Here is a 27,232-nt window from a genome sequence, read left to right on the forward strand (position 1 = left end):
GCCCAACGACTGAAGACTGGCCAAGTCAATTATGCGATATCCGTATTAGGAACTACTCTGCAGACATTAAAGTGATGCTGTAGAAATGTGACTACTGACCTGTAAAAACATATGTGATCTACTGGTACACAAACTAAAAGCAGGTTATAAAGTAATAGTAGACAGTCATTCCACCTTGGCTTAAAAAGCATACTTATATATGATTGTATGGGCCTCCAAAAAAGATCTGGAAGGCAATATACTGAGATTTGGTTAACAGCAGTTGGTTTCAATTAGCAGGATTATAACTGCTTGTTATTTTCTGCTTTCAGCATCTGTATTTCATGGTGTTTTTTTTTTTTTTCCAGTAAGGAATATGTACTGCTTTTGTAATAAGAAAAAAATAATTAATTAAACATTTCTTAATTTTGAAGAAAACTATCCAAACCACAAGCTGACTAATAAGTGACCTTCTGAAGCACAAAGCATTCATGAGCCGTGCGGGGTCTGTATCATACTCCTAAGGCAACCCCAACAGGGACTGAAAAATCCCTCTTCCTCCCTGAAGAGAAGGGCATCAAACGTGGCACGGTGGTACCTCCATCTCAGTAGCAGAGAACAAACAACACGCGCAAGGACCCGCCACCGCCGGGTGCGAGGACCTGCCACCACCCAGGTGCTCACCTTTCTCTCCCCAGTTTCTCACAGAGGCACTGCAGGTACAGTGACGAGGAGCTGGAGGGCCGTTTGAGCAGGGACACGTCCGCTTTGCACAGGCTCCAGAAGAAGTCAGCTTCTCGGTGAATGGTGCAGGCCCCAGGCTGCCTGGCCTTGGATTCTACGTCTTTCACTGATGGCCCATCCACCTCCAGGAAGCTGCTGTCCTCCAGCTGACCCTCTGACACCACATAGTTCTGAATAAAAAAGATCTTTGGCTTCCCTAAGAGAGAGGGGCATACATCTCCCATGAACAGCCTTCGGATATGATCCAAAGGGAATCCTGAGTGAGTCTCATCCACACCAAACACGCTCTGGGAGCCCCCTCTGCTCACCAGAACACACACAAAGCTGTCATAGTCTTGGTGCTGGGGCATCCGGGCCACCTTGTGAAGAACCTTGATGATATCGTCCACACTCAGATACAAGAAAGACTGGACTTCATAGCCCAGGGAAGTGAAGGTGTCCCGAAGAATGCCTGGGAAAAACAAACAAATATGAATGATGACACAGGAGTAAGAAAAGCTCAAGAGACACTGGGTAGCAATGCTAAACATGGTCTGTGTCTGCTTTTCTGTCATATTTTGAGGCTGAAGGACCTGAGAACAGGGCAGGAGGGATATGTTAACCGGAAACATGAATTATGTGACTTTCATGACCCAGGCTCCCAGTTATGATCTGTCCCCTGCTAAACACTTTCCCTGCCTGAGGCCACCACCACACCTGGCCACAGGCACAGACTGGGCCTACCTCTAGTCTAAATGATCAAAGAGAAAAAAAAAAAAACTTTCTCCTCAACCAAAACAAAGTTGGGGATTGTTCAAAAGGCTCTTGTAAACTGACTATACTTCAATTTAAAAAAAAAAAAAGTTAAAGAAGAAAAAAAAAGGGCTCTTTCTTGAAATAACACAAGTTCACAGAAATGGGTGCATTTGCACAGTACAGATCCAAACCTAGATCCAATAGGTGGCAGAAAAGGTGGCCCAGGTTATGAGTTTCCTCACCTCCACTTGCTGTGGGCTGATTTGAGGTCCCTGGATCTAAGCTGGAACCATTCCCAGACTCTCCAGTTCTCCTCATGACCTGCTTCCCAGTGTAGCTTCTGACTGAGCAGGGGGAGCCCTTGGCCAAGATCCCTCTACAGTGATTCCTAAGATTCTTCTAGTTTCCAGGAATCCTGGATTGACTGCCTTGAGAAGCAGTGCAAGTCAGTGGAAAAAGCAGACTTCATGTCAGACAAGCCTGCCTTCTAATGCTGACCTCACCATAGCCACGGGCTGCATGGTTTTAAGGAACTGGGTCTCCCTAGCTTTAAATGGAAGTGATAAAATCTACCTTATGAGAATGCTGTGAGGATTAAATGAGATAATACAAATAAAGCTCCTGGTGTGCAATAAAAATTAGTCCTTATCCCTTTTAAGAAATCTTTTTTCCATCTTCTAGAAGTTTCTATGACCTTGGAACCCTAGAAATCCTACGCAATCCACTTCTTTCCCATCTGCTCAGTCTGCCTTCATTGGTGAAGTAAACACAGGATCATTTCGTCTTTCTAATAGCAAAGACAGACATCTTTCTCTTCCTCATTCAAGAATTCCACATCCTTTTGAGCTAACCATTAAGTTTCTGTTCCTTGTCTGAGGGGTGCCTCCAGTTCTTAGTTCATTTTGGAGGCATAAAAACTGTTCTGTCATAAGCCCAGAATCTCCTAATTCAGGTTGTCACCCAAACTATTAGCCATGCCTCTGGATCTGTTTCCGTGACTACGTACCCACTTCTCTTCCTCCCCTGAGGTCTGGTCTTCCTGAAGTCTACGGCTGCATTCACCCCAAACCAAACAACACGACAGTAGTCAGAATGGATATAACTTCCAACAAGGAACAGAGGGGCCCCATCTCATACAGTCCAGTCATCACACAAAGGGGTCATGGGGAGATAAATAACCGAAGGTACACGTAACTGTTTACTACAAATTCTCAATTCTTGACACTAAATGGGAACAATATGAAGTATGGATAGTCACAAATAATTCAGAAACTCACAGCTTCAAATCAATAATTTCAACTGTCTTGTCTTTGCAAACTTTAGTAATAAACTATAAAAGTGAAAGTAAGCAATCATAATTTCTCTTCTGGGCTCTTGGCAGGAAAAAGACAAAAAGTTGGAAAAGAAACACAGCCTTGGGTAAACAAAAAGCTGGAATAAGCAGCCACTGGACAAATAAGAGCTGGCTTGAGTGCTCTTCATTTAATTTGCCTGGCCTATGAGCTGTGCCTGGACACGTTCACATAAAGTCTTATAGAACTTTCCACTCAGGAGACCCACATCCTGCCAGATATGGTGGTTTCTAGTAAGTCCATGACTCTTTGACACTCCTCCCTTAAAAAGACAGACTGTAATCCCCTCCCCTTGAATGTGGATTACACTTGGTAACTTGTTTCTAATGAATGGAACGTGGCAGAAGAGATATTCCATGACTTCCAAGGTTAGATCACTGTGGAACAGCTCACTGTGGGGGAAGCCAGCTGCCACATCTTGAGAACTCTCAATATAGTTCCCCAATGCCATAAAGGTCCCCAGTGCCAGTGGAGAGACCCACGTGTATAAGAACTTAGGTCTCTGAATGACTGAAAAATTGTGCTAAACACTGGAATTTGACACAACATTGTAAAATGATTATAAATCAATAAAAAATGTTAAAAAAAAAAAAAAAAAGAACTTAGGTCTCGCCTCAACTTCCCCTCCATAGGAGTGAGCCACCTGAGAAGCTCCTCCAATCTTAATCAAGCCTTCAGATGATCCCAGGTTATTTCTGACCACAATCTCCCAGGAGACTCAGGGCCAGAACAGCCTGGCTAAGCCACTCCTAAATTCCAGATCCACAAAAACTGTGAGAGATATAAAGACATTAGTATTATTGTTTTAAGCTACTACTTTTTGGAGTGATTTGCACACATTATTAGATAAATAATTCACCAGGTAAGTCATCAAAAGGGAATGATAATAACTATTAACTAAGATTGAAGTTAGGCTACTTTTCTCCATCTGCCTGGCCCACAGGTAAGAGTGGAAAAAAATGAGTTATATATATCATGTAATAATGAAGAGATATAAAAATAAAGCTCCTGATATTCTTAAAATCCTATGATAACTATTATCAGGAAATGAGGGTTGCCAATAACCTATTAAATACCTCACTTGTCCTCGAACACCCTCAGAGCGGCAGAAAAGGAGTCAGTACTGCCCGGTAGGCATGGCCTCTGAGGGTGTAGACAAGGATTCAGTACCAGGTTCTGTGCACAGGATGAAACACAGGGCTGTACCCTGAGAGAACCTGGAAGGGGAGCCCAGTTCCATCCCACTGCTTTATTCCAAACTCGTCATGGTGAATTCCCTCCTCTAGGGGGCAGAAGCAAACAGAGAAACACCAGACAAAGCTCTTTTGTTTACTGATTATCTCAGACTGGCTCACTTCCCTCAAAACCCTCTTATCACTGATAGATTTCCTCCCTAGTCAAAGTCCTTGATATCTCCCTTTCCCTGCCGATATGCAGGGGTCTGGACGGAACACCTGCTGTCCTGTGCCTTAATCTCTTTCTTTAACTGGGCTCCCCGAAGGTTCTGGCTGGAGCAGCTGCTGTCTGTCACAAGGCAGTCAGCAGGCAGTTGCATGAAGCAGGGTAAAAGAGAAACAGTCTTGCAATCACAAGATCTGAGTTTCAGTCCTGGCTCCTCCACCCACCTGCTGGTCTGAACCTTGCCTGGTCCTGAGAGAAGGCTAACCTATGCCATCAGGGTGGCTAATCCAAGGTCTAGGACAGAAAGTCCAGACCTAGTAGAACAGGAGGGAAGAGGCTATAAAGCTGGAGGTGAAGCCAAAAGCCATACAGGTCCCCAATGCCAAGTATAAGGCCAATAAGAACACCGCATCTGGATGGGCCTCAGACCAAGAGGGGGGCATCCCTTAAATATCCCTGTGGCAACACAGTCACTCAACAGACACAACCTGAAGCCATCACGGCTGGCATTTCCCATTAATATTCACATCTTTCTCTATCAGATGGTGAAGACTGATGCTAGCTGGCATGTGCAATGTTCTTTCTTGGGCCACTAAGAACATGGATGTAGCCCAGACTGATTTATAGGACCAAGGGGTGGTGACAGTGCGACTTTGAACCAATTACATTTGTAGTTTATTCATCTATAAAACAGAATTAATACTAAGGCCTATACCATGTCCTTCAGAAGGTGGCTATGAGGATCCACTGAGATTTCTGTAAAGATGCTTTGCCAACTGTGAGTGCTCATTCCAACAGAAGATATTGATTTCAAAGAAAATAAAGGCAGGCACATCACCACAAGCCATGGAGCCTGCGATGCCTCCCTCGCATGGAATCCACCTGCTTAGAACCCAGAGGGAGGGCTCTATGGTCTAAACCAAACAGGGCTCAGAGAGGCCAGGTTCTGTGTCCACATATCTACAGTAACCTCCTTGTCCTCACTTGCAAATAGGGGGAGAAAAACTTGGGTGCTGAGTTTGGAAAATAAAATTTCAATGAACTGCAGAAGTCCTACTTCTCCTTCTGCCCGCCCTGGAAACCCCACTCCCGACCCAGCCCTGTCTCTGTAAAATTCTGTTGTTTTTCAATTAACTTCCTCACATGATGAGGGGCTTCTTCTGGCCTTGCAGTTAGTACGGGGTTGTTAGTAAAGGGCTGGGGTCAGCACTACCTATAGGTTTGGGGGCTACTGAGATGAAATTCAAAATTTCAGATACAGTAAAATGACCCCACTCGTTTAGAATGTGTTCTGATCAAAAATGAGCTCACATTTACCTTGACACTCTCTACAAAAAGGGATTCATTAAATAAACGTACAGAATAAATAAGAAAGAGGAATGTTTCATCGGTCTATTTACAATTGAGTTACCTCTAATAAGCCCAGCTCAAATTACTATAAAGTACATGAATGGAACACAAGTAGGCAGGCTATTTCTAGTGGAAAGGGGAGTTTTGAGGTCAAACATGATTGAGAAATACACAGTTGACAAGACTTAACCATGTTTCGTAGAAGGAAGACTGCTCGGAAACTTTAAGGCCAGCGTGCCTTGCAAATCTCCCAAAGAGGAAGAAATTATTCAGCACTTCTCAAATTCACTTGACCCCAAAACTCATGTTTTAGAAAGTTCCTCTACCAGTGTGACAGAAACACTGTGATAATGGGATACAGATGAGGTACATGATGTAGTTCCTGTCCTTCAAGGAGCCCATAATCTTGTTGGAGAAGCAAAGCATATAAATGTGGACAAAACAATGGTTGACGCATTACCTAGAACAGTGGGGTTTTAGGTAAAGTAGGCAGATCAGAGATGGTGTGGTCTGAGACATCTGGAGATGAGATTGTGGGAAAGGAGTAATTAAGCGGGGGTCCCAGGTGGGAGATGATGGTGAACAAAGACAGCAGTCGGGGAGGAAGTGGGTGGTGGGATCAGCCTTGTATAAATCTGACCTTCCATTTGTTCAGATACACCAGCCAAGGGGTTTTACTGTTTGAAATTACAGACTACTTTTTAAATGTCTTTTTTTTAAAAGCACAAATGATCACGATTAATTCCTTCTTTTCTTAGGAGATAACAATATCAATAATAAACATGTTAAGTGCATGTCAAGAGAGGCCCCTGTGGTCGCTCTGGCAGCTAGAAGTCCTCTGCTTTTCCACATATGCACCACTCCTTACCCACAATTTCAGAATCCCAAAAGCTCTGAAAAACTTAGGTTCTTCCCCCGACTCATTTTGTGGCAAAACCTTCCCTAAACTGATCAGAGACTGTTTTCAGTCTTTTTTTCTACTTAGTGTGAGTATCCATTCAAATACTTTACTACAGCAAAAGTCACATATTTGATTATGAGGTACTGCCCTAGACCCCCTGGAGTGTTCTATGAATTCAGTATATGTACCACTGAGAGAGGTGATGAGACATGCTTACTGACCCAGACTGGCTTCCAGCAAGGAGAAGAAAGTGTCAGGCTGATGAAAGGCAGGACATTTCTCTTATACGGCAGCTGGCTCCTTGGTTCTGAGGACATAGCCATACAAGACGTTTTATGTCCCACCACTGCTGCATCAATTCCAAGGACATATCCCAGTATCTCTTTCTTTGTTCTCTTTTTTTCCTGCTAAAATTTCTTTAGTTTTAGGGCTGAGCCCCACGGGAGTAAAGAGCCAGTAACAGAAGATGACTGGCATCACCGGAATGAAGATAACAACAGCAGAGCCTTCCCGGCCAGTTGGGGGTTGGAACTGTCGCAACCGCCAACCTGACTGATGGTCCCCACTCAAGTGTTTTCTTTTCTCTCTCTCTGAGCAATAAAAGCAGCTCTTTTTTTTCACTTTGTCCCTCTCCTCTGCCTCTATTGAGAATTCTTTCTCAGTTGGCAGGCAAGGACCCACACATTGGGGGTGGGGTGGGGCTTGCCCACCCGCTTGGTGTGCTTTCCAATTTGGGGGTCCCTTTATCCACGAATACTATGTCATCTTTCTAAACTCTTAAAACTTCTTAATTTTGAAATACAAGGGTCTCCAATAAGGGATTGTGGACCTACAGTTCCTTTTTATAGCCTAGGTTCATGTTGTCTATGAAAAAAGGGTTTGCTATGTAGCACTGATTTAAAGGGAAATTTCATTAGTGATGCTAGGTTTCCAACTGAGTGGCTGCTTAGTCTCAGAGGACAAGAAAGCCCAGGAAAATAAAAAGTGCCCCACCACAGACTTCCTGATCTCTTTTCCCCAGGGAAGCTATCTTCAATAGTCCCCTAATCTCACGGGAGTGAGGACAGGAGGCTACGCTTCCTCGGCACCCAAGCTGGCGGGCAGCAGTGGCCACTCCGTGTGAATGAAGCCACCATCTATTATCTCAGATGTCACTTGCCATGTGTCTTCATAGCTCAGGAGCAGAGGCCACAGTAGCTGCTCTGATTCCCCTTGCTGAGATTTTCCTACATTTTATTAGTACAGGAAAACGCGGCTGACTTGGGTTGTTGCCCATTCCACTAAGGGAAAGGGGGGAAAGGAAGCTGGGTGACCCCAAGATGCAGCCAAGCTCAAGTCAACACCACTGCAAAGCTCTCCACCATCGACTTGGGACTTTCACAACTCCTGTTGCTCTTCTGAAAGAGGAAGTTTACTTATGCAAGACTTCCAAGGGAAATGGGCAGCAGCTGGTAGAAGAATCTAAGCCTTAGCCTGGTTAAAAAGCACAGAAAAATCTTCAAGTTTTTCAGAAAAAGCAAGAGAGAAAAGAGACAGGAATAAACATGTCCACTTAAAATCTGCAAACACCGTCTTTCATTCGGCAGCCTAAAACCCAGCCAGAGCCCTAGGTCAAAGTCCAGAGCCACGTGCCTATGATGTGGGACATTCGCATCTGAGTTTCTAACAAGATCAGAAGCACCACATCAGGGCACCACGAAGCAGGGCCTCACACAGGCCAAGCTCTGCTGGGTCACTGACACCGATGACACAACACCGAGGACTAACTTTTCAATTCAACTGAACTGAGATAGCCCCAAATCCTTAAGCCTCCATATCTGCTCCAAGAGGTTACTGCCCTCTATAAGGATTCTTCTCAAGAATGAGCCACCCAACAACAATCTTATCTTTGTTCACAATGTGGCTGAGACCAGATTCTACCTCACTGTCTCCAGATCTAGTTCACACAGGACCAAGCTTGATATTTTGCTCATAGTAGGTGCTCAGTAAACACAGGATAAAGGAAAAGTTGACCTATAAAGGTTTAAGGAACTTGCACAGTCTTTGGATAAAAGTCTGATTTTCATCCAGGAAAAGATAGGTATAAGACAGTCGGCTAAATTCTACAAAGGAATGGTTTTAACAACGCACTGAGACCAACAGAGCTTATTCATTCACTCAACAAACATTTTATTGAGCTCCCAAGTGCCAGGCACTGTTCCAGGTTCTAGAGACATGGAATTTATGTGATAGCAAAGTAGCTAAAAGCAGAGGCTCCAGAGTCAAGCCTTCAAGTCCCAGCTCTCAGTTACTATCAGTTCAGTTAGGAGGGGGGTTTACTGTGCTCTGCTCCCTTACCTTGAAAGTGGGGATAATAGTACCTTTCTTACAGTATTATTTATGGAGATTAAGTAAGAATCCATGTAAGGGAATTAGCAAAGCACCTGGCACATTAGACTGAACAGTAGATAGTAGGTTTTTATAGATTAGATAGTAGATATGGATTTAATAGATTAGATAGTAGAGTTTAAATTTTACACCCTGATTACTACCGCCCTCAAGTTAGTCTTATCATATTATTGTTAGTTTCTTTCCGAGCCCTTGTCTCTGGTAATAATGTTTATTACCAGACGGCCACACTCCTGCCAAACGTTCAGCATTAACCAAGAGAGAAGGTTAACTAAGCAAGAGACAAAGGAAACCCCACAGCATCATCTAGACAAAGCTCCCGGGCTGTTAGGATGAAAACGAAGAAATGAAAAGTGCTGCACGTAACCGAGACTACTGTCAAGTCCAGCAGTATTCCTGGCCTCGAATCCTCAGGGAAAAGTCCGAGGGAGGGGCTGGGGGTGGAGAATGAAGAGCTGGAGGCCTGGGGAGGGAGTGTGAGAAGAAACTGTCTTCCTCTCCACATTAATCAATAGTTTTCTGCTGCTCAGAGTCTCATCTGGGCACGTAAATGGATTGAGGACCCCTCAGGTGATAGAAGCCCCAACACAACAGGAGTAAAGTGTGTTGTCCTGTTTCTTACCTGTCCATTGGCCACCTGTCCCCGAGGGAATTGTGTAAGCGGCCTCAAACCCAGTAATTTGTTTTGTTCCCAGACGCAGGGAGAGCTTGAGACAAGGAAGCAGCTAGACAGATGCACCCGAGGCCAATACCTGCTCGTACCTCAGATCAAAGAGGCTCCAACTCCCACTCCACCCTCCTTTCCATATTTTTCTCTGGTCTCATCTTGCCACTCCCTGCCCTCCCTCACCCTGGCCTTTGTACTCAGATTCTCCTTCTCTGTCACACCCACTGTCCATGATGACTGGTAGGAGTGGTCTGCCCAGCTTTCTACCTAGGTGTGTCCCCAGAAGTTACCCCTTTTGGGTTGCCCCCTCTATTCCAGTTAGTCCCAGACTGTGGGGACCTGTCCCCACCCCTGAGCCAGAGCAGGCCTCCAGACCCCAGTTCTCTGGCTCCTCACTTCTTTGGGGTCAGGTTCCATGTACCAAGCACAAAGCCAAGGCAAGTGCTAGCTTAGTGGTTTGCAACTAAAATTAAGCAAAATGGACAAATGTGCTTACAGTGTGAGTGCCAGGCGCTGCCCTAAGCTTTTGACAAATAAGAACTCACTCCCTCCTCCCAACCTTCCTACGAGATGGGTCCTGTTACTAACTCATTTTACAGAAGAGAAACTGGGCTTCAGAGAGGCTAGAAAAACTGGCGGGGTAACAAGCTACCACACGCAAAGCCATGATTCAAACCCACACAGTCATGTTCCAGGACCCAACTCTGCTCATGATCCTATGATGCAGAAAATACAAATACACGTTGAGTGCCCAGCGGCGAGAGGCCCATAACTCAGCAAGGGAAGTGAGCTCAGATCCTGGCTTTCAGCCACAAATTCACAGGAAGTCATGGCTTTATCTTTGTGATTCTCTTCATGTAACAGACACACAGCCTGCACCAAGGCCAGTTGGGAACTTTCTGCCAATTAATGAAACAGAACTGATTACAGCCAAAAGAGGAGGACAATGATATAACCGCTTTTAAAGCAGGACGTTACTCACTGAAAAAATATTTCCTCATTCTTATATGGATACTAACAGCTAAAACAGAAAGGACATCTTATACATCAACTACAGCTCAGTTTCTTTAAAAAGTAAATAAAGGACACATCGATAGCTGAGGAGACAGCATTTCTTACATTTAACCAAATATAGGACATGAGAAAGTGAGCTCATAGCTGAAATCCTGGGAAATTCAGCCTCATGTTTCCTAATCTGACCTTCTCTTACAGTCTCTTCCCGTAAAACTCACCATGGTAACATTTTAAGTGAGCTTAAAAGACAACTCTGACTCATTCTAAGAGAATGTTGAGAAGCTGGAAAACTGTGGAAATAGAATGATCAATCCTTTCAAGAAAGAGATAAATAATTAAAGTGAATGCTATTGCACTTTATCAAGGCTCTTCTCATTCTCTTTTAATGCATCCCCAGTGATTGATTCAGTTTGAGCCAGACATCCAACTACAAGTGAGCAAAAGAATCAGTTCAGGGGGCGGGGGGATAGCTCAGTGGTACAACACGTGCTTGGCATGCACAAGGTCCTGGGTTCAATCCCCAGTGCCTCCCTTATGGGGGAGGAAAAAAAAAAAATCAGAAATTAACACAACACTGGCCTCCAGCTGAGAGACCTTGGGCAAGTCACTTATGAACTTTCCAGCTTCCTTTATTCATGGGGATGAGAGTGTTATTATGAAGATTAAAAGAGAAACATGTTCAAAGCAAAATTAATTAATTAATTAACACAACATTGTAAACCGACTACACTTCAATTAAAAAAAGTCAACTCAGACCCAAACAATGGTGACACACAGGTGGTACAGACTCAGGTCAATAACCAAATTCCAGGGTGGCAGATCTAAGGGACACATTGCCTCTAAGTGAACACATATTTATCCTATTTTTAATATTCCCCAGAAAAAGCTTTCAAAGTCTATCTAGGTGAAATGATGGGGCATCTGAAAACACTGAAGCCCAGCACACCTTCCATTCTCAACCCCCTTTGGATCCCAGGGTTCCTCCCTGCCACAGCAGCCAGCCTGCACAGACAAGACTAAAGCTCACCAGCTTTCACAAGGAATGCCTCCGAGCCAGAGACAATACCATGCGTTCCCCAAATCCCCTTTCACATTCCTCCTGACACACAGCTAGACTAAGTTCTTGTCTACTGCGGTTGGCTGCGGCCCCACACGCAAGTTCTGACTAAAGGGATGGGGATGGAACTGATGCGTATCACTTTCAGTCAGGCCTGGCCCCTAAATCTCTCGCGAGAGCCTTCCTTCATCCACCAGCCAGGTCCAGGGGATCCTGCAGAAAACTCCAAGGCCTCAGCTGATGCAGCCACTGAATAAGCACATGGAACAACGCTCCCCAGCCTGGTCCACACTAGACTGTGACAAGAGAAACTACCCCTCCCGTCTGAAACCACATTTTGGCAGTGGTTTGTCACGGTGGCTAGTGTTGATCACTCTGATGCACACAGCTTGCATGGGCCATGATCTCATTGTGGGGGCATTAGTTAATTGGCAGCATCCAGACCTACCTGTGTCATTGCCAACGCAATCAATTATCAGGCAGATTCCTAGGGGCTTGCTCTGCATCCTGTATCTCTCTTCCGGTGTGTGCTGGAAAGGAAAGCAGGGATTGTTAAAGACTCGAAATGTTGTTCCGTTTCCTCAAGGCCTCACCCATACCATCTTTTCTTCTGGATTTCCTCAAATCTCCCTTTGGCAGGTGAGTCACTCAGTAGACACAGGCTGAAGTCAGCAGAGCTGACATTTCCCTTCAATATCAACAAGCTATTTCAGCTTTGATTTAATTTTAATGAAAACTTCAGTCTCTTTACACGTGTCTTAGTTTTGTGGGATAAAGATAATTTAAAACACAGAGAAAAGATGGGTTGTGTTTCCACAGTAACCTGAAGTTGTACAAGTGATATCTTTCCAAACCAGTACAAAAGGAGGCCTTCTATTGCTTCTCGTTATGAAGAGGAGGTATCAGCGTAAGAAAAGGTCAGAACAAGTCAAAGTTCAGTGTCACTGCTTACTTATGTGTTCAGCAGTCACTCAGCTGAGGAGAGACATGCCACTTTGGAATTTTCCTGCATTCCAAAGTCTGCTAATGCAATCCACTTCAGCACCTTTCTCTTTGCTACGTTCAAGGTTCCCCTTTAGGGCAGAAGAGTTCTCAGAATAGCACTCAGCATCCTATCGCTGTCACAAAGAATTCTTAAAGGACAGATATTTTTAAAGTCGTCAGTGTTCTCCACAGATACTGTGCTTCCAATACAATACCAAGTCAGAGCATTTCTTCTGTACCTGAGGCAAAAATGCTTCTGATTCCTGAATGGATGTCTTCACTGGTTCTCCTGGGGGATGAGAGAGAAATTATTTATAAAACAGGAGAACTAAGCATGCTCCCATGCTGGCTGGGTTTCTTTATGTCAGAGCTGTTCTCTTTCCCTATTTTCTTCTCCCTTCTGTCTCTTCTTTCCCCAGCAATATTCAGCCCCAAGCTTCCAAGCACACACTGAAAAACCTAACTGATAAGAAAATACAAGTCCCCATGCTAAACAGGGGTTATGTAGAAAAAGTTTAAATAGGAACCTTGCCCTTCTCTAGGTAAAGACCAGGTGACTGGTGATAGGAAGAATCTAATAACCTTACTATCCAACAGTATCAATAGCTTTCCTGCACGTGCTGAAATTGTGGACAACAGCCTTAGAGATTCAGAGAAGGGAAAGCTTTTGTGGGTTCACCACTTACAGAACAGGTGGCCGTGTTTTTAGTGCAGTGATACTGGGAGATCATAAAATAAAATGTCAATGGCAAGACAGGGGACAGTGGGCTTAGCAAATGTACATGAGCCTAAAGCAAACTTTATTAAATAAAAAATGACTTGATTAGCCCCAAGGAGGTGGAGAATCACCAGTTTTGAAGACATAAAGGGCTGGCTGAAACCCCAGCCCCATTATTCACAAGCTCTGTGGTCTCGGGCAAGTTTCTTCCCGAAGTCTCAGGGGTTTTGGGGATTTTGTTTTGTTTTTTTAATCTCTGAGATGAACATCTAATTACATGATTATTGCAAAAATGAGAAATAATATCTAAAGACAGGGAAAGAAAATGCCAGTATTGGCAAGGTTTGGGGGAAACGAGCACTTTCAAATGGTAATGCTGTGTAAGTTGAATCAGTCTTTTTATTTTTTTTTTAACTTTTTTTTTAACATTTTGTTTTGTTTTGTTTTTGGCAGGGGAAGGTAATTAGGTTTACTTAGTCATTGTTTAATGAGAGTACATAAACTTACATGTTCTTACTAGAGGTATATAGATAAAACATTAACATTGGTAATGTCTGATACTTGGAATTAAGAGGAAAATTCATGTCATCTTTTTGTATTTTAGCAATCATGGATTGACAGTATTTAAAAAACACAAAATAGCCTATGTAATATGTCTATCTCAGTTTAGGGCACTTACTAAAAGTGCTTAATAAATTCTAGTTAACATCATCAGCATGATCCAGTTGAAATCTACTTGGAAGTCCAAAATAATATGAATCCTTGGCTTGATTATTTTAAACTTCTATTAGATTAAGGTCAAGTTATCAAGATGCTTTTTTCTTTCATTAGCAAATAAACCATATCAAGGCAAAAGCAGGTACCTAGCTCTCCTAGGGACCTGTAGAGGTGTCGGGAGCTTCACTGACCTCACCTGTATAGGTACCATCAAGGATAAACCTGCCACCAGGGAGCCCAACAGAAAGAATACTGATTATTTTAATTCCTCTCCAAAATCTACCAGGTCCCCCATTTTTCTTTTAGACAGCTAATTCTCACCACCTCACCCATGTTTTAAGAAACATGCTGTCACTTCACGCACTAATTCACCTCTCAATGGCATTTGCTGGAGAGCGGACTTCTAGGTAGGGGGTGACCGGCATGAGCTGCTCCACCTGGCTGATCTGGGCGAAATGTTTCCAGGGGCCCGCAGACAGCACGTCGGCTGAGTCATGAGACGTGGGCAAAGGGCCTGGCTTCCATCAGCGCCCTGCTCACTACGCTCATGATCGCCCCTGCACACAGGACAAAGTCCAAGCTCCTCAGGTAAGGCCGAGGCCTCCTTGCCTGTCCGTGCATTGCTGCCTCCAGGAGTTTTGAACAATCATCTCCACTGTAGTGAGCAACTGTGTCTCAGCCCTCACTGCAAGGAGGACTCAAGACAAGCAAAAAATACACTTTCTGAAAATGACAGGATCAAGGGCTGATGTTTTAAGAGCAACAAGAGGGATCATATGGCTGAAATGACTAGGGTTGTTTTTCTTTCTTTCCTTGTAGGCGTAGGGCATGTCATCTGTGGCACATTTAGATTTATTAAATGGGCTATAAACAAGATCCTGGTAACCTTCCTTCTTCCTGCTGCTAGGTATTTGGTTTAACACAGCTCATTATCATGGTTAGATTAATGTTGCACATGGCCTGGTTATAATTCCATTTCAGGCGTAAATGTCATAACTCTTAAAGATATAGCCAAGATGATGAAGCTGATGGAATACAAGGCTTTTAAATTCAAATAGGCTAATTTGATAGGTAACTAGAAATGCCAACGAATACATTGAAGATTTTAACTTTTTTGAGAGCTTAATTAAAGTACGCAGATTAAAAAATGGCCAACTCTAAAAATGCAACATTTTTGTATTTGAATTATCAAGGATTTATAAAGAGTGAAAACAAAGAGGGGGGAGGGTATAGCTCAGTAGTAGAGTGTGTGCTTAGCATGCTTGAGGTCCTGGGTTCAATTCCCAGTACCTCCATTAAAAATAAATAAATGAAAACAAAATCCTATTGTGTAAAAAACAAACAAAGAAACCCCAAAATAAATAAATAAACAAACCTTAAAAAAAAAAGTCTTTTTAAAAAAAGAATGAATACAAAGCAAAGCTGGTCTTACTTTTAATGTCAGGTTGTCCCATCAGGAGTCTGTGTTCTTTACTCCTCCCATTCTGGAGCTTCAAATATAAAAAACAAGGTCATACTCCCCGTTCGTGTTCTCAGAGGCCCATTGCATGACACCTCTTTAAAAATCTCCATAGGATTCTTACCCAGGAAAAAATAGAAATATCATATTCACTGTTAAATTATCTAAAAAAGACTAGCAAGAACCATTAACTCCACAAACCCCATATTCTACAGCCAAAGAAGCAACTCTTTTGTTTTTTTTAAAGTGACAATACAGTGAACATGTAAATATGCCAAACTAGCATATTAGAATGTTTCAAAACAGTTCAATAAAGCCCGATGTTATGGTAAAGTGGAGCTGCTGTAACAGCTGCAAATTCAAACAAGCTGTTGGAACATGCAGTTGACATTCAACCTGATCCTTTAACACGGAGGCAACGTACAGTACAGTTAAGAGTGGGAGTGGGTGTTCAAACCCAGACAAACCTAGCTAATCAGATATCCTGATTCTGCCACTTACTAGCTAGGTAATTTTGAGCAAGTTCTTTAACTCTATGTGTTTCTTTATCTTCAAAATGAGGATAATAATAGTACCTACTTGATATATTTTTTGTGAAGATTAAATGTACACAAAGCTCTCAGCACAGTGTCCTTTAGGCACATGGAAGTGCTTAATCAAAGTCCAGTTTTTTTCCTATAATGCAGCTATACATAAGCCCCATGTGGGTGTGGTTCTTGAAAATTAGCTACCCCTTCTGAGGGCCAGAGTGAAATGAACCAGAGAATGAAAGATTGAACAGACCCTTTCTCTTCTCAGATGACAGGTCCTGTGTAAGGTACACATAGCACACACTGTCAACCATCTGATACGCTCAGCTTTCAAATGACAGTTCTCCTCTGAAGCTATCCTAGCCAAAAGAGAGAAGTACACTATTTATTAAGCTGTGTCTGCAACTAAGTCTGTGCGTCTAAACTGAAGAAAAACATAAGTTGCTTTTATCACTAAAAATCAATGACTTAACCAGAAGCTAATGATATTAGATAGAATTTGGAATCCCACATAGGTGTGCATTCACATTTACATCCTATTGAAGAGACATAACATCAAATCAAAGCTGAATTTATTGCAGATAAATATAAAAAGCATTATATTAGAGTCATACAACTTTTTTATTCTATAATATTGGTATCACATGTCATTTAATGCCACTGTAATTTTTAAAGCATTTTTTGCAGCCTTGTATGAGTTAATATCCAGGTATTCAGTTCCTAAATCTCATGAGAAATTCACTGAATTCATATACCACAGTGCCTGCTTACTAAATGAATGAATGATAAGGGTCACAGATAAAAATAGCAAATTGAAGGAAAAATTTACACACACAACATGTGGGTTCCCAATAGGTTACACAGACAGTGAATACAATTACTTTCATTAACAAAATGGAAAGACAATAATAAAAACACAGCAGGCTTTTGACTAAGAATGACAGTAAAATTTATGTTAGATAGACAATAGCAGAGAAAGCGCAGAAAATCTGGATCTGAATCCTAAATCACTTTGTCTCATGATTTGATATCATAGAGATTCAGGAGGACAAAAAAAAGCATATTTAATTCTTGAAAAAATGACAGACAGATATATCTAAGCTATGACATGATAGTACATAGTTTATTAAATACACCATGGTGTAGAGAAAGGAGTATTGACTGGGCCACGTCTGGTGGTAAGTTGAGGTGGGCAATCACATAGTGTTCTTTAGACCTAACTGTCCTTATTTATTTAATGAAGAGGCTGGACGGTATAATGCTTAACATCCATATTAGTTCTGAAAGTCTGTTGCTCAGTGGTATCTCTTACAGTTTATATTCTCCCAAAACTGTTTTTATTACAGGTGTAGTTAATGTTTTCATCACATACTTTTATGAGTGCTTATAATGTACAAATTATAAACTGTGGCCTAAAGTCTTGACTACAGATTCCAAGTAACTGTGGTCTAAGTCTGGACTACAAATTCCACATATCTTTAATATGGGGATAAGGGTGAGATTACCCTAAAGTTAACTTCTCAAGATAAAAAAATTAACCAAAGCACAATTCTGATGATAACCTTGCATCGTTCACTAACACAACAAGTGACTAAGTGTTATTTATGGTCACAAATCACTCAATAACATCACTCAAGGACAAAACACTTTTGCTGAACTCATTAAAGTAAGCTCAATGAAAAGCAAATGCACAGAGACATAAATATAAGGATATTTATTTTTCACTGTTTTATGAACAAAAGACTGGAAACAATGAAAATATACATACATAGTAATACATCTAGAAAGTGAAACCATACTCAACAATGAAAAACAGTGAGTAAATAGATTTCCATAAGATTCATATGAAACAATTTCTAAGAATTCTTGGATGAGAACAACGGGCACAGTGTGACACCATTTATACAGAAGAAAAGAACAAACATTAATATTATATATCAATAAACTATCTGGATGATCAGAGAAGGTAATGGTTAACAACAGATTCTCAGGGAAAGATGAGGGAATATACTAAGACAATAATGGCAGTTGTCTTTGGGTAATAGGATAGAAGTGATTTATCTCCCTCCCTTTAAATTTTTTCTCTGTATTTTCCAAATTGTCTCATAAGAAGGTACACATATTTTAAAACAAATGCAAATTTGTCACAATTTTTTGTACATATTAAATGAAGTATATGCTCAAAGAATATGTATATTTTTATCGAGTTCTGAAATTGTTTCATGCCGGGATTCCACATATTCGCTCCAGACTCACCCTTAGGTTATATGAAGTATCCTTAAGACTCAAGTTTGGGAGAGATGCCTGAAGAGCATTTACATAATTTGTTTCTGCTCTTTGAGCTACAAGAAGAAGAGAGGCACTGAGTTAAGATTTACAAATTATCATCAAAGGTATCTTCAACAATGACTCAGCTCAGGGTCAATCATGATCTTTCAAAATACCCGAAACTTCCCAGCCACCTTACTGATGTCAAAATATCAGATCAGATGATTCTACTACCAATGACATTAACAGACTGAAAATGGTACTCTGGAACTTGTATCAGTCATTCGGGAGGGGGAGGGGAGTTATGTGTTGATCACTGGGTATCAGACACACTCTTCAGCTCTCTGGTGGCAAGTAGACTGCTAGCAGAGCCCACACTGAGTCTAAAAGACAACGGGGGGGGGTCTAGCTCAGTGGTAGAGCCTGTGCTTGGCGTGCACAAGGTCCTGGGTTCAATCTCCAGTGACTCCATTCAGAGAAATAAATAAGCAAATAAACAAACACACACACACACACACACATATACACTGAGGGTAGGGGTGTCGCAAACGAGGCCAATGTAAGCTGGTCCTCTTTATGGAAGGAGGAGTTATCAGCAGAAAAGATGCCCTTTTCCATGAGGAGGTTTTGTGAAACTTGGGACATACGCAGGGCAGTTACAGGCCCACAGTGACAAGATACCACCCAGAGCTGGATGGTAGTCCAAACAATGGTGCAAGGCAGCGGGGCTCGGCATAGACTCAAAAGCCCTGAATGTCCACAGCATCGTCAGCCCTTGCAGGCAATGGGCATACAGACTCTTTCCTGAAGATCAGAATTTTAACAACTGCTTGGTGGCATTTTGCAGAGGGCCAAGACTCTGCAGTCACGGGTGTGGGTGACAAAGTCAGCAGATCTGGGGTATGAAGGACATGAAGGGTTTAGATCTTCAGCTGCAGGCTGGTGGGGGCTGTGGACATTCAGGTTCTGTTCCATCCAGCCGTCCAACACATGAATCTTTACCAGCCAAACCCACTATGCACAGGTACTTTCCTGAGGCCACAGAGAGGCCAAAGTGCTGCTTACCAGACTGCTTGTATTTCTGGATTTTTGTCTTCAGGTCTATTCTGTGGATGTTCTTTAGGCATTTTTCTAATAAATCCAACTGATCTGGAGCAACCAGATTTAGTTTCTCCAATTCAATCACAAGATCCAAGAAACTCTAAGAGAACCACCAGAAAGAAACAAATGTCAGGAGGGCTGATTATTAGGCCCCATATGTGAACCTCAGGCTGTGTAACTTATAACAGCAAGAAAATGCGACCAGAGGAGCCCCTTCAGCGCCCTAACCCAGACCTCTCAGTTTTATAGTCCTTTCAAGGCCATGAGCAAATTACACTCTTGGATTTCACTCAGAAAGGAGGTAAGTCTTTGGCAGGGAGGCCAACCTAGACCGAGGTTGGTGATAGACACATGGGCCATTCTGTGTCATCAAGGAGTGACAGCAGCCCTGGAAACAAAATCCCCCCGAGCTCATTCTATTCCAAAAAGCCAGGCTGGTGTTACACTGAAAAACTCTAAGGGCTTTCCTGAAAAGAGGAAGAGAGAGTGTAGCCGGGGGAGAAGTTTTTACTAGAAAAACTCCAATGATACAGTTTTGAAGTTCTTAAAATATTTTCATCAACGCCGGGAATTCCAACTCATTCTGACTTAGGGGATATGAGGCGGCAAAATTACAAGGCCGGGACCACAGAAATTGTGAAAGAACCATTTCAGAAATAGGCATTGCTTTTGGTTTTATTTCCCTTCCGTTTAACATTTGGTTTCCAATGTGCTATCTTTATTTTTTTAATTAATAATCATAATTAAATCTCTAGAAATGAGTGGGAAATAAACTGATTAGGGGACTCCAGAAAAGGAGTTCTATTTTTTTCATTTTCCTTCCCTTCTGCATTTGATGGTGGAGGCATATAGTCACCCTACGTCCCCGGACTTCAGAAATGAAAAAAACAATCATTAAGGAACATGAGGGATACATGGGACAGAACTATTACGCTGTACACCAGAAATTGACACAACATGGTTAACTGACTATACTTCAATTTAAAAAAGAATTAAAAAAAAAAAAAAAGGAACATGAGGAATTCTCAAGCAACGATTTACCAGAGTCCTTGGAGGCAGGTCCTTGGTGGACATATTGTCACGCACTAGAGACCCGAGTTTTTCCTGGCCTGTCCACATGTCAGCAGTACCAGAGGCAATCACAACATCCCTGAGATCCTCACCTCATCCTCGTTTTTAACCCCAAATCTCTATTTTTGCCATTCCCTGGATACATCAGTCCCAAGAACCTTCCCCCGCCCACCTCCACATGCAGCCTAATGACTCCACGCGGACCCCGAGCTAGCTGAGGAGTAGATGGCAGGAGGAGAGCAAGATGGGGGTGGACCAGCACTTCCCACCTGTTTCTACTCAGCATGAGCAGACACGACTTCCTAACTCTCCCAGAGGATCTGTCCAACCAGGGAGAGAAACTGGTGTGTAAGCCAGCCCTGTGAATTTTATGCAAATAAAGGATAAAATACAAGGATGAAAGGAACACTCAGGGCCACACCAGATGATCTCACCCTATTGCCTCTCAATTCATGAACCAATTTTCTTCCCGTTAGTGTTATTATGAAAAAAACCCACTCTTCTCCCTTCTCGCCTTCACACACCAACCTCCCACCTCCTACCCACCCTGACCTGGTCCATCCCGCTCAAGTGACTGTTTCCCTCTCTTCACAATCCAGAGGGCACCACCCCCAGCTTCTGATAGGCTCTTAGGAATAGGAACCAAAAAAAGAAAGAACACTCACCTTATCCTTGGCTATCTTGCCTCGGCCCATATAATCTCTCATGAGGAATATTAATGAGGACACATCAGATTTGTCCAGACCCTCACCAATCTCCAACATCAGCACCCTGTAAACCAGGCAAGTTTCTTTAGTAAACTCCGATACCAGTCCTAGTGAGAACACCAAGCACCTCGGTCACCTCTACGCCGGTAACTGGTTAAAAGACTAATTCTGGCCCCCATTTGAATGTGCCCCCCCAGGAAACAGAAAGCTCAGATCACCCCAGGAGGAGATGTGAAGGGAGCTCAAAAAGGAAATTTATGCTTTCGCCAGTTTTCAATAGGAGATGGCACCTCTTTCTCCAACTGCTATAAAAAGAACAAGAGAATAAAAACTTCCCCAAAGAATCCCCTAGCTCCCTCAGAAGTTATGATGAAATAAATGAAGAACCTAAATGACTAAGATGAAAGGAATAGAATTCAAAGTGATCTTGTCTCTGTTTAACAAGCTGCCACGTGATGCGGATGCTGCTGATCCAGTGACAAGACTTGAAGTCACAAGGTTCTGAAGCACAGTAACCCCTGGGCTCTCCTGGCCCGCTCCCGAACTCACAGGGTAAAAGCCATGGGGATCCTAGTCACTGACTGTCAACGTCTTTGTCTAGAAAGTCCCTCCTGACTTAACCAGCTCTGCTCTAGTTAAGAGTTACCATCACTCTTTACTGGGGCTCCCAAGGACACCTCAATTGTCATTACTACCTCGACACTGCCATCATTGCTTAGAAGCCCATTTTCCCAGACTCTTGAGGATGGAAGATTCTTCGTTTGTTTTGCTCTAGCGCTCACCAAACTCCTGGGCACATGTCAACCCACAAGAAAGCCCACTGGCCAGACGAATAAATGAGTCTAACACTCCTGGGCCTCTCCGCCTCCATTCACCATTGCAAGGAAACGGGAAATGGAGAGAGTCCCCTAACTTACAAAAACCCAGTCAGCGCCTCCCAGAAAGTTTAAAGATTATGGACATCATCTGATGGTTGGAGAAATGGAAGGTGAGCAAAAATTACAGCTACCACAATAATAAACTCTTGCGTTTGCAGAGTGCTTCCCAGTTTTAAGAAGTACTTCACATACTAAATTACCACAGGCAATCCTCACAAACAGACTTGTGAAATCAGGTATTATTCTTCTTAGCTTTACAAGTAGGAAAACAAAGACCCGACTGACGTTAGTGGCTGACTCAGCCTACGTCACCTGTAACTGATGGAACTGCAGATGAGCCTTTGGACCTCCAGTCTCAGACACTTTCCAAGGCTCACGCTGCTTTCAACTTTCTTTTATATAGTCTTCAATCGTGCACGTCATCTCCAAATACATACTATCGATATAACTAAAGGCTGGTGGCCTGGAGAAAAGGGAACTGCTAATTTAAGGTTACAAGTTATCTTTCCTTCCCAGAAACGCAGCCTTTCTGGTGGCTTCCGTGTTCCTCTGAGCTTCCGAGAAAGTACTATGTAAACAGGAGGAAGGCACTCAAGGCTTCCTGAACTCAAGGGGACTCCAACGGCCATTCCTCTCTGAACCAAAGGGGGCCTGCACGTGGTCAATTTGGGCTTCCCAGAGCCTTCGGAAGCAGGAACCTCACAGAAAGAGAGCTCACCCCACTAACTTCTTCAGCAAGGGAAAGACTGAGGAGGATTTGGGAGGGACCACAGAGCTCTACAAACCTCAGGAAGATTACTGTCAGACTTATTATTTCCTTTCTCAGCACCAGAAATTGCCAGGGTCTGACATCACAGAAAGTCATTCTAGCAGAGAACACACAGCTCTCATGGTCAGAGGCCTGCCACAGTGCTAACTCTTGGGTTTTCTTCTCACTCGCACTCCACCCACGAGGCAAACACATACCATCCACCTCTTCCACTTTCATTCTGATCTTCTACCCAACTACTTTAAGCTAACAGGTCGTAAGAATTCAAGGAGTTCAGAGGAATGAAGAAACACCACACAGCCTGGATCAAAGGGTAGAGAAAGTAAAGAGGCTGCTTTTCTTACTGTTCTCATTTCTATGGTTCTGAAGTCTGGACCTCCTCCTTCCCTCCCACCAGTCCAGCCTCAAGAAGCACTGATAAATTAACTATCACCATTGACACATCAATTCTGCATGTACTAATGTCCCAGACATAAAATTTTATAAGAAATTCTACAAGAATATTATTATAACCTTCCTGTGCTATTGCTGTATTCACTGATGAATTACCTATAGTCCGAAATAAGATGAGGGTGCCTGAGCAGGAGGGTCTCCACTGCCTGTCTGTCCATCTTCAGGATCTTCTTGAGCAAGTCAAACCGCCTTACTCTGTAGAGCAGCTCAGCCAGGCTCACAGAAGACAGCTTTCCTGACTCTCTTAAAATATCCAGAAGGTCCCTGACATTACGTGGTACCACATTTGCAGCAACATCCCGGCACAAAAAAAGAAGCATCTCCTTCTCTTCTTCGTCAAGTGATTCTTCGACCTGATGGAAGACCTCCGCAGACATCCTGTACAGTGTCAACCCAAGGAACGGCAGTAAGAATAGTCTAGTCCAGTCAACAGGCCGTGAGGCTACTGAATTCATTTCTGATGGTTTTCTTCATTTCTTTCAGATTCCTTTCCAGTGGAGGAGTTCTATGGTTGAAAGGGAATTTTTTTTTAATCCTTTTATCAAAGTAACTTATGCTAAAATTCAAGGTAGAGGCTTTTCCTTTCTTGCTGGTCTCTCTAATCTAGCAGATTAAATTCATGTTATGTCTACAGAAAGTGACCCTCTCAGTAGACAAAGCAACTGACCCAAAAACCAAGACAGATAAAGAAAATAACCTACATTTTAAAGGAAATGAAACCAGAGATGAACATTTCCAAAAAATCCCATGTACTTTATTAGAATGTATCGAATGTAAAGTATGTTGAAGGGGAAAATCACAGCTAGGGAGTTAATGACTAAGTGGCAAATAATTGACCTTGGGGTGGTGGTGGGGGGGGGAACAGAGGAAAAGCCCAATGACTAAGCAGCTGACTAGATGAGAAAACCTGAGGTCACAGGTTAACTCCCTTTCAGTAATCTCCAAGTAGGCTTGAGCAAATACGAATCTGAGCGAAGGGTACCCTCTGCAGGGTGTCAAAAATGATGGGAGAAAAGAGGCTTCTGCCCCTACCCCACCTCTTTTTTCCAGTTGTTCTCCTACTTTGAAACCCCTCCTTCACACCTGGAAGCATAGACTTGGGCTGCCATCCTCCCAAAGCCCCAGGCCCTTTACATGGCATCATCATGAATGCTCAAAGGACCTGCCACCATGGCTGAACAGAGGTCTTGTCAAGTTTCGATCATCTTCTCAGACCTGGAGCCCCTCACAAGGGTCAGGAGCCCTGATTCACAATACACTGCTAGACAGCAGTTATCACTAGAGTTCCTGATGGTATCGGTGGAAAGTTCATGCCATGGATGTATTCTTCACTTCCTCCATTGTAACGCAAACCTATTTTCTTTCTAACTTTAAGTTGCAAATGGCAGTCACTGTCTACTTTAAAGTTTCATAGCTATATTTTATGTTAAATAAGAGCTTGTGCTCTGAGAGACTACCTTGTCTGAAACCTGGTCTGTTTCTATCAGAAAACATTTCAGGTTAAAAGCTAATCTTAGCAAAAAAATAATTGGAAACACAACCTAATTGTAAGTTGCTAACTGTTGCTATTTATTTGTGTACAAGTATTTTTATATATTTATCTAGCCAGATTTGGTGAAAGGAACACTGAATGTATTTTATTTACTTATATACAGTCTCAGTCCACAAAAGATGAGACATGTTACAATTAAAACACATAAGTAGGAAAAAATTTTATATAAGAACAAGGGGAAAAAATTAGGTGAAAGTCAAAATGAGGTGGAGGGACGGAGAACACATATAAATACACAGGCCAGAAAGGCCTACACAGATTTTTAGTAATCCTTGAATTTGTCCTGAGCTTCCTGGCAGTCAAAGCAAAAAGGGATATATGGAATGTTAAAAAGCTCTTGCTGTCAAAAACAAGAAAAATGAAACAGATTCTTAGAGGAAGCATAATTTCCCTAGAGTTCCAGAGTTCCCCATCAATGAAAATATTAATGAGTACTTCAGTATCTGAAATTAACAAAATTATATTTATTGTAAATTTTATTTTTTTAATTTATAATATTTTATTTTAAAATAAACCCATTCATTTACAGTTTTCACACTGGCCTTCTCCCAACCAGTCTAAATTGATCAGTTCTTAATAACAATAGACATTTTAGTTAATGTGTACTTGTTAAATAAGTACTGGTGTGTCTATACCAATTCCATGTTCATTCATCCAAGCCTCACTTAAGTACAGACATTTTGAATAACTGGAGAAATGAAATTTACTAAATGATTGCTCAATGGAAGCAGAAAAAGTAGTACTCAGACTACTTTGTTTTTTTGTTGGTTTTTTTTTTTAATCTGAAAGCTCAATACTAATTTTATGTGTCCTGGAGAGCCTAAGTCTATTCTCCACTCACAGGCAAACGGTACTTTAACTTAACCACTGGTTTCCATAAAAGAAGATCAAGTTCTTCTATTAACTACAAGTCACAATTTTGTCAGTAGTGATTACGATAAATTAACTATAAAATATTTATACACATTAGAAGGTATAAAATAAGTAAGAAGTCATTAAATACAAGAAGAAAGGGGGTGTTATCTATATTCACCAGACAGATCTGAAAAAGAACCACACAGAACCACTAGAAATGAAATGTTCAATTCCCTATTTTTAAAAACAATAACTTTTGTAGTTCATAATTATCAATGATGTAACAATGCCATCAAGAGTTAACAAAATTGGACAATTATTTTTAAAAATATTATCTGCTCAGTTCATTTCCCCCAACCATTACACGTAAGACCGCTTCCTACAGTCACGCACACTCAGCAAGAGAACTGGCATGCTGTCTTCTCTCTGTACTAATGGAGGTATAGTTTGGCAGTAAAATCCAAATTACTCAGTGGTAGCATCTGGCATATTCAAAGAAAATATCAAAAGGAAAACTACAGATCCTGTGCTGAGCCAGGCCAACCAGATGCAGCAAAATACCAGTGTTTATACACTGGGGTGGTGTTGGGGAGAGTTAATTGGGGCTAGAGGTGATAAGCACTCGACAATGGGGAGCATGAAAGGGAGATGGACGGTTACAGTCCAAATAATCACTATTTTGTTAAGGTTTCTTTTAAGCCCAAACCAAGAAATTAACATAAAAATTACTCTCAGACTAGGGGAGCCCATAAGGTCTTGAGAGGCAAACTCCAAACCACCTCATGAGGTCACCTTCACAACCCAGGGCATATGACACAATCCAATTATATAATAAATTACCGTGCACAAACAAAAATCACGATGACAGAAGACAAAACAAATAAAATACACATCCTAGGAAACTATATCTGAAAGAGTTTAAAATAAAGATCTTAAAAGGTTCAAAATGATAAGGAGAATTTCTGCAATATGATAGGCCAACTCAATGCCTTAATCAGAGGCAATTTTGCCCCTCAGGGGACATTTGACAATGTCTCAAGACATTTTTGGTCATGATAACCACGGGGTCCTACTGGCATCTAGGGATGCTGCTAAACATTACACAATGCACGCTCCCCTCAACAAAGAATTATCCAGCCCTATATTGCCAATAGTGCCAAAATTGAGATGCCTTAGAGAATCTGGGGAAAAAAAAAAAAACTAGCTATAATACACACTGATATGCTAAATAAAACATAAAAAAAATTTGCTCAAATATACAGTTGAGTATTTAAGAAAGTAAGTAAAAGTGTAGGAAGGCATCTGTATCTGTCTCTGTCTCTCTGTCTGTGTGTGGATATGTGTAGATGTGGAGACAGAGGCAGATATGTATTACTTGTCTCTTCATTAAGTAATATATGTCTCTCTATACCGATATCTATATGGAGGTGAAGATATAGATAGACATATGTAACTTCTCCATAAGGGCTAAAATGAGAACTTTAATAAAAGTATTGAGAATTCAGTTGACTTTGACAAATTAGTAGGGTATATTAATTAGTTCTCTTGATGCTTTGCTGTGATGCAAAATATGTGATGTATT

At 42.0% G+C, this 27,232-nt stretch overlaps 1 protein-coding gene across 16 annotated transcripts in view; it reads right to left on the reverse strand.

Moving 5' to 3' along the window:
* Positions 1-27,232, reverse strand: part of CFLAR (CASP8 and FADD like apoptosis regulator) — a 43,891-nt gene that overhangs the window by 2,898 nt on the left and 13,761 nt on the right. For 11 of the 16 annotated variants that reach the window (XM_074364180.1, XM_074364177.1, XM_074364178.1 and 8 more), the window contains 8 exons: positions 23,340-23,748; positions 21,102-21,207; positions 19,330-19,465; positions 18,253-18,338; positions 15,440-15,497; positions 12,812-12,861; positions 12,037-12,118; positions 664-1,174 (listed from right to left, as the gene is read on the reverse strand). In XM_074364180.1, coding sequence (XP_074220281.1) covers positions 664-1,174; positions 12,037-12,118; positions 12,812-12,861; positions 15,440-15,497; positions 18,253-18,338; positions 19,330-19,465; positions 21,102-21,207; positions 23,340-23,698 — 1,388 coding nt within the window. In that variant the 5' untranslated portion in view covers positions 23,699-23,748. The other 5 variants (XM_045508051.2, XM_010971866.3, XM_074364183.1 and 2 more) reach the window with 5 other exon arrangements.

The sequence above is a fragment of the Camelus bactrianus genome, chromosome 5, assembly GCF_048773025.1.
Source record: "Camelus bactrianus isolate YW-2024 breed Bactrian camel chromosome 5, ASM4877302v1, whole genome shotgun sequence".
Taxonomy (NCBI): domain Eukaryota; kingdom Metazoa; phylum Chordata; class Mammalia; order Artiodactyla; family Camelidae; genus Camelus; species Camelus bactrianus.